This window comes from Spea bombifrons, chromosome 3 (genome assembly GCF_027358695.1).
Source record: "Spea bombifrons isolate aSpeBom1 chromosome 3, aSpeBom1.2.pri, whole genome shotgun sequence".
NCBI classification, from domain to species: domain Eukaryota; kingdom Metazoa; phylum Chordata; class Amphibia; order Anura; family Pelobatidae; genus Spea; species Spea bombifrons.
This window is the reverse complement of record NC_071089.1, coordinates 79,123,352-79,136,143: the sequence shown is the minus strand read 5'-3', so window position 1 is coordinate 79,136,143 and position 12,792 is coordinate 79,123,352. Positions and strand designations below refer to the sequence as shown.

Here is a 12,792-nt window from a genome sequence, read left to right as displayed (position 1 = left end):
AGAAAGCTAACAAAGAAATGCAAATAAGGGCTAAACAACTGCTTTCTTCTTTTCCAGAAATGAGTCCTTGGCAGAAAAAAAGCATTCTGGAAAGTCATCAAAACCTTCCAAAATAAATCCAATTATTCTTATTTCCCCCAGTCACCCATAAAATGATTTTTGTATTCTCTGCTAATAAAGGCAGCCAAACTTCTAAAACATGCATGTGAAAAAAAAATCTGTTTCTGCATTTGAGAAATGATACTAAATTAATCACAGCAAACATTGTAAAAATGTTTAATCAAGAGGGATTGAAATGTGGTAAGTGAGCTATACTGTACTATAATATACCGCACAATTATATACAATACTATGCCATACTACATGCTCAAACTTGGAACTGTGGCTTGTTAGTAGCATTATTAACATACAAGACAAGTGTGCCACATCAATGGGATAGTTACAATTTGGGGCCCAAGTCTGTCAAAAAAATATTTGTTTTTAAGATAAAAACATAAGATAAACAAGCAATTTTGTATCACAATCTGATGTTATGTTTTGAAGATGGGATAAAGTTGATGGGGTGTATATCATGACATTGACTCTGTTTACTAGCTTTAGTGGCAAAAAAGACTTTTGAAATGCAATTTACCTTTAGATGCAACATGAGTTCAGAAAACAATTCCAAAGACAAACAGAAACGGAAAAAGACGTCTCAGACAAGACAGTGTCACTGAAAATGTGGACATCTGGTCAACCTATTTTCTGTCTAAGTTCAAAGACTAAACATAATTTGGAACTGTGGCGTCGGGGGAAATGGCTTTTGCTCGTATCACATAAGGTGGTTGTGAGGTTGTTGTGCATGTGCAAAGAGCAGGCAAGCAAGTTAATGGGTATCAAACATACATGATTATTTTTTGGGAGCAATAAACAAAAAGACTGGGCATAGGTACTAAAATGTGACTGTGCTGTCCAATTCTGGACACTTCATGTTTAAAGGCATATTATGGGGCAGAGGGGCATATAGGGAGGTATAAGGCATTTTAGGAGGCAAAGAGGTGTATAGAGGGTTAAAATGCATATCTGGAGGCAGAGTGACATTAAGGGGGATAAAAGGCATATCATAGAGCACTCTGCCTATAGAAATACTTTATGCCCCCCATTTTACACCCCCTCAAATTTACCAGTGCTTCTGACTCCCTGGTGTGTAGTCGGGGCAGCGGGTAGACGTCTACGCAATTCGCGTAGGCAACTTCTGCTGCAGTTGGAAGGAGGTGCCGTTAGCAGCAGGGGCGATGGACGCAGACAACCCCCGCTGCTAACCACACCTCCTTCCGGCTGCAGCGGAAATTGCCTACGCGAATCGCGTAGACGTCTACACGCTGCACCCCGACTACACACCAGGGAGTCAGAAGCACCAGTAAGTTTTGGGGGGAGTGTTAAATGGGGGGCATAAGGCAGGAGGATCCAGGTCCCCTGCAGCGCTGCGGGGGATCTGGATCTTAGTCTCATAGTCAGACCTCTATTTGAGGTCTGATTGTAAGTCAACCCCGTTTATAAGACGAGCATTAGCTCTGAAAAAAACCTTGTCTTATAATCGAGCAAATACGGAACTTTATTGGTTGGAATTCTCTAATACACTATTCTGCTTCTTTCTACTGTGTTGTAATGTAGAAACACTAAAGAACAATTGAAACTAGGAACTTGAAACTTAATTTGCAAACAAGACAAGAATATATAGTAATACAACATACCTTTCCTTGTAATTTTTTATCATGCTCTTAATTTGCTCTGGTGCTACATAAAATGCATTCATTTAAATATGAAATACCATTTGCAAAGATATTACAAATACATGTTTAGAAAAATACCTGAAGTCAAAACCTGTTCTTTTTCCATTTTCAGGTATTCCAGGGTCAGGACACATGTCTGTAGCCATCGGCACACCTCCTTGACTTACTAGAAACAGTAAAAATGATATATATAGGTAAACAAGCAAGTAAATAAATATGACTACCTTGTATTTTTGCCTGCTTTTACACATAATTTAAAGTAAAACTGAAAAAAATAAAATAAGATTCAATTGATAGAATACTTACTCAATTCAGTTTTAACCAGGCTTCCTGGCTTGCATTCACTTTTCTCGGAATGTCATCAATAAAATGTTATTTGATTGTTTTGAATATTAAATCTAATTATGTAGTAATATTTGTGAACTACAAATGTCCCTAAAATATTGTGACCAATTATACATTTCAATTATATAGGAGAGCTATTTCTCACAAACATGGAATGCCGCTAACATGTATGCCAAATTAGGTTGAAAACATTCCTTATGTATGTATTTCTATACCCTGTTATCTCTTGCTGGACAACATTCATTTAAAACTGTTCATTCCTACTTTAAAAGTGCTGATGCCCATGTACAAATCGTTGACTGCGTAAATAATTCTTGCCACTCTACAGCATGGACTGGAGAAAATTGGAGTTGATCCAGGAGTTCATAAGAGTGATGTTCCCAATGCTACATATAAAAAAAAATATTCATAGCTTCACAGCCTTCCTTTCCTCCATTATCCTCACTTCCATTCTTTTCACTTGTGTTACCAATTAGTGAATAACCTAGCTGTTTTAAAATTGCTATGTCATAACTGAATGGTGTTTAATAATCAAGACTGTGCTCCAGTAAAAGTTATCTGATAGCAAAGGTAAGGCTTGGTTAAGTAAGTGCAAATGAAGATGTGGAGAAAAATGATCCAACAAAATCTGTATACAAAAGGGCTTTATCGCTAACAAGGCTCTCAATCCTAGGCTAAAGTTGATGATGCTCAGACACATCATATAGACCCAGAACTTGGAAGTTAAGGGAGGAGTCAAATCACCAAACTGACTATTTTCTGTTTTGTGGTCCTATTTCATCAGATTAATTTTCTCCACATCTTAATTTGCATTTTTCTTTCGGAATGTTTTCTTTATTTTCTTGGGTGATTAAGTGCAAGATCAAGCTTAAGGTTCATATAGTTTTATACAGTGTAATAAAATACACCTGGATATATACAATCACTCAATACTTCAATGAAACCACCAGCTTCACCATTTTTACATTATCAGTATCTGCTTTTCCATGCTCATTCATTTAAGCTCTTGTCATCTGTATTCAAGAACTCTACTCTTGACTCTATTCTGCTCTACCTTAGTATGTCTAATTAACACAGTTGACCACCCCTTTACAGTACATTATACATTCTTTATTCCTATCTTCTCTTGATATTATTTCTACCGATTTAATTATTGCTTCAAGGGTCCTTCTATTGCTTAATTGAAACTCTTTAATTTCTTTGTCTAATGGCCACCACAAGGCAGTCTTAAATATCATTTTTTCTACATCCATCCTCTTTGTATGCGTGTCATCCTATTAAACCTATTATTCACACACTTGGAATTCATTATATTTACCTTTCCTCGCTGGATCACTTATTGTTATGTATAATCAAATCAATATCTAATAAATGCATTATACTTTTACACTATATAAAGATACTATTTGATTTGTCTCAATCTCAGAGCATGGGCGTAACTAGGAACCGTAGGGCTCTAGTGCCACTTTTGCCCCAAACTGCTTGTGAGTACGTCATTTGCCCCAAGCAGTTGGGTGCCACCCTAACCCCTAACAGCCTACCTGTGCCATCTTTGTTCTAGCCTGTCAGTGCCCCAAACAGCTTGTCTGTGCCATCATTGCCCCTTGCCCCCTCTCCAAAATAAACTCTGGCACATATATGTAAACACACGTACAGAAATCTACACATGCTAACACACACACTTACTCATACTCACGAACACACAGGTATACACTTATTCTAACACAGACACTCCATCTCACACACCTGCATATACATGCTGATACCAATTCATTTATTCAATACTTGTTTCAATAGTATCATTAACATGTCATGGTTAACAGAAGAAAGCATGTATTTATATAATTTCCCCAATATTACCCATTGGGGAAATTAAAGATTTAATTAAAAATTACCCAATAAAGATTTTCCCTTTTTAGATTATACTGCTATAAAGCGGTGAATTCTTTCTAATTTTTAATCTATTCAAGAGGATCACAGAGAACAAAAGATAGCAATGTGATAGAGAGGTAAAGAAGAATATATAAAAATACAGCTATTTGTCATGGACTCCTATGCTTATTTGAATACCAAAACATAGTATAAATGAACGGTTAAAATAATAACAAACATGTTATGTGTAAGCAGAATATAAAAATGACACATTTGAAGTACATATTCCAGTAGTATCATTGCCAATTTAATTCTATGAAAACTGAGCCATTACAAGAATTAGAAAGGGCCCATGGAGGAGACTTTTCATGTTCAATGTATTGTACTGGTTATAAAATATATGTTCTATAAAAACCTTGTTTTATGCTAGATAGTTACATAATTTATAACTTAATAGTATTTTGCATGCTTACCAGATTAAGTTGTGTTTTTTATCTTTGTCAAGATCAATAACCAGTAGGGAAAAGGTTGTTATGTTATACATAAAATAGACATACAATATATTGTATTAATGGATAATGTTCTACGAAGACATTTGTACACCACAGGCATTGATTAAATACAACCTATGTCCTTCTTGCAAGTGTAGATTTCAAATGAACATTAATATGTTATAACAATGTCTATGTTTAATTATTTACTTTTAATGGAAACATGGAGGCTTCCCTATAAAAAAATGTTTTTCTATGCAAAATTTGTTTGTCTTGGGCATTGATGAAAAGTTCAGATCCAAACAGCTTCTGCTGCGATAACTGATAGCTGAATTTTACGAGGAGGTACTTTCCAGCAAGACTCCAATGATGCCGGATAAACATAATGGAATACACATATCAATTATATAAGTGAGAATTTTTATATGGTGAATAAATGGGCTCCTGTGGCCTCATAATACATAGCCTAGCATCTGACCATAAAGTTTATGTGCATGCATGTAGTTCATTATGAATATATAAAATATGGTTGTTTTCTGCAAGGGAATGCAAAGTAATTACCAGTCCCCAAATAATTTCAATATTTAACATAAACATTTACGTCTTATATCTTTAATAGCTGTAGTGAACAAGTTTAGACTTTGGCTTCCAGTCTTCCTAACATTCTATATCATAAATCAAAATAAAGTGAGATGTTTTTAGTGTTCTGGTGTAAATTTATATTACATTTTCATGTATTATTATTATTATTATCGTTATTGTTACTCAAAGCTGTACAATGGGTAAAGAGGACATAACACTTAGTGTATAACATAACATTTGGCAATTACAAGAAGGAAAAGTGAGGATGGAACTGCCCCTGATCACGAAAAGTGAGGGGGCTTCAATATTGAGGTAACATACTTCCAAAGGTTTGTCTTTTATGTATTATGTGCATTACTGGATAACGGGATCAGGGCCGGCCTTAGGGGCGCCTGGCCGGGACTTAAATTAAAGCATCGTTTTTTTTTTTGTTTTGTTTTTTTTTTTAACTTTATTTAACATCCTCCATATTAAATAAAGTTGTTAAAACAAACAAAAGAAACAATGTTTCAATTTAAGTCCCGGGCAGGGGTGCCAAGCGGTCGCTCATGAAGTTTTCAGTAACCGCTCGGCGCCCCTTACTCTCCGTGACTCCGGCACTCAGCTGTGAAGCGTGCATCGCGGCAGATCGGGAAGACAGACGCCTCCTGCTCTCACCGCAGGACTCCGGCAACGAGGTAAGTAAGGATAGTGAGAAGGGGCAGAGGGGGAGGCAGTGGGAAGGGGCAAAGGGGGGAGGGGCAGTGAGAAGGGGCAGGGGGGAAGTGAGGGACAGAGGGGGTGCGCCAGAGGAGTAGTCTGCACAGGGTGCCAGAACACTTACGGCCGGCTCTGAACGGGATGGTGTTGCTGAAAGTTAAGCATTGTAAATAGGGCAGGACTGGGGATTAAAATTGTCCCTGGAACTTTAAGGCCAGCAGCCCAGAAGTGGCTTACATGCAGCAACCTTCTGCATACACACAACTTCCCATAGCATGCAGTCGCGTAAATCAAGTAGTAAAAGTTAAGTGACTTTTTTTGTTACAAGTTATTATGTTCTCCAATCTCTATATCATCTTGTTTTCTGTCTATACCCATGTGATTTGTTTCTGTAAAGTGATGGTAAATATCACAGGTATAAAACCACTCATCCCACCAGCATATGTTTTTATTGCCTGCTCTCATGTTCAACTCAGACAAGTCCTATAACAACTGAAACTTCTGAAATCATTTAACCTTCAGCAGATTATTAGTCTTATTTGCTATAAAAGACACCCAGTTAAATTGGTTTTACAGTCTTAATTCGAGTTTAAGATGACATTTAGAGAGGATAATTCTTTCCTACCAAATCCCACTTTCATTATTTTGTCATCACTGTTTATTATCTATTTCTCTTAATAATAAACTTCCAATGTGGTCAAACAATTTTAACATGAGAAACATGAAACTAACGAATAGCTCTACAGAGATATCAGCATTACTGTGCAGAGGGAGAAAAATGGAAATCATATTAACTGCTCCTGTTGTCTTACTTGGGCAATGACAAAATCTTTTTGAAATACATAACTGCAGATCAGCTAAATGGGAAATCTTAGACGTTCATTTTATTCCAGCTAATGTGTCATTAAAAATGATAGTTTTTTTCACTCAGACTGACAAGTCTATAAACTAGGTGAGAGTAAAGTATAAAGTAACACTGTGTCTCCAAATGATGATGAAAATGAAATGTGACATATGTAAACAGCAAATCTTTTCAAAGAAGTCTCACAATTGTAATGAAGGAAGAATAAAATGGTTTATTGGAATAATAAAGATCACTTTAGAAATCTAAATCATTTGCTGCTATTTATCACCATAGACTACTGACAAATCCATATGTATTTTATAATTATATGCTACAGTATATACATAAATTACATGTACAGATGATTACCTCCCCCCTCTTTTCCTAGGTGCAGTGAGGCAAGTAGTAAATCAGCATTGTGGTAGGGGGTATAGAGCCCAAATATCCTCTCATACCCTGCTTATTGGCAAATAAGTGATAATATAGCAACATGGAAAGCAGAGAGCTCATCATGTGCCTTCCCGCCATTCCAATTCCATGGTTTGCCGGAAGAGAGGCTAAACAAAACCTTGGAGGGCATAGATGCCCCCCACATGCCCATTTGGATGAAGGGTTAAAGTGCCTGATAACATTTGAGCTAGGCACAGACCCTATCCTGTGCCTCTCCTTCCATCCAAATCCTGTGGGATTGAGTTTTAAATAAAAAATAAATATATAAAAAACACGTACTTTGGGTGTCAGGAGGCTAAACAGTGATTTTGGCAGTTAAAGAGTAAAACCTGTGAAAAAAAAGATCTCCCGCTTAACCCCTTGTTTTCCTCCTGTATGCTTATTTGAAATCTTCATCTGGTACACCCTAAACCCCTTATCTCCTGCTTAACCCCTTATTTCCCTCTGGTATGTATCTATCCTCCTTGTCTCCACACCCCTCAAAGAGTTAACTCTGGTGCCTTCTTGTCTAGCTTAATTGCAATTGTAAAGACAAGATGTGAAACACATCTGACCACTTGTGAGGTAATATTGTTAAGTCGTAGGTCTCACTTTGAAACAAGCTCCTTGGAAATGTAGCTGATGTGGCCACATCCTAAATGGACTCCTCATAAGTGGACAGATGATAGGAGTTACACCGGAGGGTAACTTCTGAAACGGCAACACCATCTTCCCTTGCAGTCAGCAGGTAACCCCCTATTATCCCACTCACCCTAATCCTCAGTATGACACCCACTTGTTTTCACTCCTCTTCTCTGCATCCCTGCTCCTCAAACAGATGTAATCTCCCTTTCTTTTTAACAGCCTCGCCACAGTTCACATATCTCCTTCTATTGTACCATCACCCCACCTTAACTCAGATGCATTTCTCTCCTTCTTTCAAACCCTTCCAACAACTAACTGATCTTGAAGGCAACCCATTCCCATAAATCTCAATCCCATTTGTTATCTTTCTGCATACTCCTCCTTCTGTGCTCATTCCAACCTGCCCCTACACCTACTGTACTAACACAAATAACTTCAATTTCAAATCAATCAACTACAGCACACATTTTTCTTGTGCCCTCTGGAATGCAATCTGTGTCCATTACCTTTTCATCTCTAGCCACCTCAGTCTCCTTGCACTCACTGAAAATGGTTAACATGCTCTGACACTATCTATCCTGCTGTTCTCTCCTACGGTGGTCTACACTTTAGCCACACGCTTAGACTTGGAGACAGACGGGGAGTGGGTATTGGAATTCCCCTCTTCCCTCACTGCACCTTCCAATGTCTCCTTCCAATTCCCACACTCTCCTTTTCTTCTTGTGAAGTTAATTCTGTCAGTCTCTTCTCCCAATTACCATATGATCTACCAGCCTCCTGGCACTACTTTCCAATTCTTTGATCGCTTTGCCGCACTCTCACTTTCTTTCTTCCATCCATTCCTACACTTAACTTGGGTGACTAATCCTGATGATTACTTTTATGTAGACTATATAATCACTGCAAAAAGAGGGAAAATACCACTAACAAAATGTACAACAACTTTTCTGGATACGTGAATTGACAATGTTTATCTACCAAGGTGTATTGCTTTCCTTTTTCACAAATATTAATAGACTTATTAATACTAATATAATTACAAATGCTGGTAAACTAAGTGTCAATGTTACAGGGTTACTGTACAGGGTGCATTTTAACAAAATGACATGCAGATTAATGGTCCCATGAATGAAAGGAGCATGACGGTAACTGTGCATTGGGGTCTTTAGCTGTATAAAAAAGAGCAGATGAACAAATCATAAGTGCCAAAGTGTCAAAATGTACTGACTCATTAACTGTTTAAGAACAATTATACAACAAAGTTTTAAAAAATATTCTATGCATTTTCTTATGTTATAATAAAATCAAATGTTTTAGGCAGGTGTGACAAAAATGCTGTAAAGTACCAGTAAGAATTATTTAAAAAATAGACATATTAATTTATTATCCGTTAACAAAATGTAAAGTGAGTGAACCAATTCTTCTAGGTACGCTTGCGCAAAGTTTGTTCACTGACAGGCTAGAGAGCAGTGGAAGAATGAGTGCTTGCAGACAACGGTGAAGCATGATGGACACATGATGGGGTTGCATTTCTGGGATTACATGAAGAGAGAGAAGCAACCGAGGCTGCCTAAATCCACGGAAGAATTGTGATCAGTTGTCCATGATATTTGGAGCTAATTATCCGCCGAGTTCCTTAAAAAAAACTGTGCCTAAAAAATAAAGTCCACAAAAAGGATTAATTTGCATTTTAATATAATAATATTAACCCAATACTGGCAAAGAGAGTAGGGAAAATCAAAACATTTTCAGTAACAGCTAATTAATTTTATAATAGCTGTCCTGTCGATGCTGTTTAATATATTATGCCCTTCAGAACACTAATGAAATGACTTTAATTGACAAAATTGGCAGAAAAACTGTGTTCTAAAATTAAGCTTAGTGTTCTTGGTAAAGTAATTAAAATGTGAAAAACGGCACTCTGTGCAGATATTATACCAAGTTTCAAGGGGTTTGGTTGGATAAACTATTTTTGAAGATAAGTATTACAGTGCACTTAGTATATTTATTATTACTTTGCTATATACTGCTTATATTACATAAATGTATATAGCAATTACCTATGTATACTCTAATAGGATATCCCACAGTAAATGCATGGTATATGTTACCTTTGGTGCTAAATACTTAAATTTACACAAAACCATCAAAACATAGTTGATCTAAACTATCTACCTACAGTACTTGACACACAGTTTTACTAAAGAAGAAATAATGTTGTTATGTGGTTTAAGTGAGTGCATAAGATTATTATAATAATGAACTCCTCTCTGTCATTATGCCATAAGCATGACTGCTACTATAAAAGTATTTGGTTGCAAATTGAAAGCATCATAAAGGGGTCCATGCTGGATAAATGATAATACATGTAAAAGGACTGAGCAATGGATTAAAAATTCGCAGTAAATGATTCTTTTAAATTCAGTAAGGCAATCCCAGAGTGACAGTCCAGAACCCCTAGGCAGGCACGTACATAGACATATGTATATATAGTACTAGATACATAAATTGAATTATGCATTATCAAGGCAGGACTGGCTTACAGGCTGGTATAGCAGCACTGTGGCTGCGCTTATGTCTATGCGCCGTGGCAGCTGCCTAATGATATTAGTGGCCCAATGGCACAACAACCAGGGTCACACAGGTCCATAAATTACCACTGTGTCACATACATTATAAGCCCCTGCTGTGTTCCTGCCTTCCCTGGGCACAGTATGTGACCGCCATATAGAAAGCTACAGGTGAGATATGGGGTTGGAGGAGAGAGTATGAATGAATGAATAAGTGTGTGTTAGTGGTGGTTGTGTGAGTGTTTGTGTGTTAGCATGGATGTATAAATGTTGGGGGCAGAATGGTACAGGTAGGCTGTTTGGGGGCACATTTGGCACAGACAGGCTGTTTAGGGGGTAAAGATGGCACAGCTGTTTCAGGGTAAAGATAATTTGGTTCCTGGGAGTTTATTAATAATGTAATATTTTGTTATAATTAAGGGACAATTTACTATAATTTAATGATTTGAAGCTTCTTGGATGGCACATAGTGTGACTCAGATAGGTATGTATAAGGGTTGAGGCTTGTGGGCAAAAGAGCTCTTCCACGTAATAAAATATATAGGGTTGGTGTCCAAATATTTTCCTTCCCAGTCCAGCACAGCCCTTTGCATTATGCAGGGCCAGATTAGTGCTCTTATTCCCAGTGGTGGGCCTTCATAATGAATAGGGAAGTGGAGACTTGACTAGACCAGAACTCTCTTTTTAGTGAATAAACCCCAATGACACAAAATTCAGGCTGTTGTACATTCATTTTTGGTGATAGTTCTTCTTTAAGTTGTATTGCTGCTATAAAGTCCGATATACTCTTCTTTGCAGAACATATGAATATTGAACTGAATTTTCTTCATCTGGACTAACTATGGGATGTCTATTTTAACATTGATTTAGCTGAAAATAAATTCCAAGTTCTAACATTAACAGCCAGACCACTGCATATACCAGCATGAGAGTAAATGAGAGAAAAAATTTATTGAAATACCAGCAGAATGCCCTACATTTCTGGGATGGTGGACAAAACGCATCCCTTGAGGAATGATTATATTAAACATTCTGTAATCTGCTACAACAGTTGTACATGCTATTTTCTACTCAAATGTATCCAACTTTTTATCATATCCAGACAACTGTAAAACTAAGTCGTTTTAACACTAGGCCTTGAAAAACAAATGCAAAAATAATAATGTAACAAACCCCCTCATGGACACTGATTGACCAAACACACGTCCTGCAATGCAGACAGCTGGGTGGCAGGGAAAAAGCAGCAAATGCATTTGCACAAGAAAAGAAAAACATTAATTTAAAGGTGAATCTAAGCTATCACACACTGTGTCGTGCTGGTAACCATTATGTACTGGGAAGTATGGTGTGCCAAACTTACTGCTTCAAAAGTAGATTTTAACTCTCTGAGCGCCACAGTTTGGGGCATATTTTCCCCCAAGGGGGCCAGGGTAATTGTCATTGTTTTATAATATAATTATATTATATATTGTTGGTCTTAAACAAACATTGCCGCAAACTGTGCATCACAAGTAAACATTTCTTTGTATATGTAGATTGCACAAGAAGGTGAGATTATCAAACATTTGGAAGGTAGACAAACCTAAGGGCTTAAATGCTATATATATAGATATATATATATATATAAAGTCCAAAAATAATTACCGGCACTCCAGGGACTTTGCAAATGACCACACAAACAACTTTGGTTTTTAAGTCAACGTTTCAGTCTTGTTTATTACAGACTTTCATATATATATACCAAAGGAACAACATTTATAGAGAAAATATATCAGTAGCATTCTCTGCTTTCCTGAAAGAGCTTTAATGTTTCAGTGCAAACACGAGGCAGTCTTTAACCCTTTCAGTTCCCAACACACGTGTGATATAAGTAGCTTGGCATTAAAAACTCAAGTTTAAAGTTGCAGAACTTACTGAAATATGCAATAGAGAAATATTGTAATAAAAAAAAACAAACGTAGCTAATTACCCTGCCAAATATGTATTTCCTATATAAGAAAAACATCATTAAAGTGTTTAGAGACTAAACCCAGTTTTTATTAAAACGGTAGCTTTTGTTTGCTCACGTCTTTTCAATTGCTTATTAAGAACAGCATGCAGTCCCAGATAAATCCCAGTTACCATGTCTGTTAAGTACATCACTTAAAACAGTTAATCTAATTGAAGATTTCATTGGTATTAAATCTAGTAGTTAAAGACAAATTTGTATGTAAACTGATTTTCCTGAGGCCTAATAAACATTTTTTTTTTACTTTTATATAGTCCGATTTGAATCAGAGAATAACAAAAATGTCCCTATGCAATTTACATTTTAGAAGAGAGTATAAGATACAACAAACCTCAGACAATACAAGGTTATAAGATGGTACCCAAGATAAACCTTTTGCAGCTTCATATTGACCATCATGAACCCAATGGTTATCCCTTCCAAATGTACAGTACATATGGCATTAAAAAGATATCCCAATGCATCTTTTCATCAAATAAATACTCATTAATCTCAGATCACCATGTTCAGAAATGAATGCGCTGCAGTTTGTTTA

The 12,792-nt window shown here is 36.7% G+C and overlaps 1 protein-coding gene across 1 annotated transcript in view; it reads right to left on the bottom strand.

The window, feature by feature from the left end:
* The window catches only part of CSMD1 (CUB and Sushi multiple domains 1), a 645,996-nt gene that overhangs the window by 196,872 nt on the left and 436,332 nt on the right, over positions 1–12,792 (bottom strand). The window contains exon 8 of the mRNA XM_053459630.1: positions 1,851–1,938. Within this exon, the coding sequence (XP_053315605.1) occupies positions 1,851–1,938 (88 nt within the window). The remainder of the gene's footprint in view (positions 1–1,850; positions 1,939–12,792) is intronic.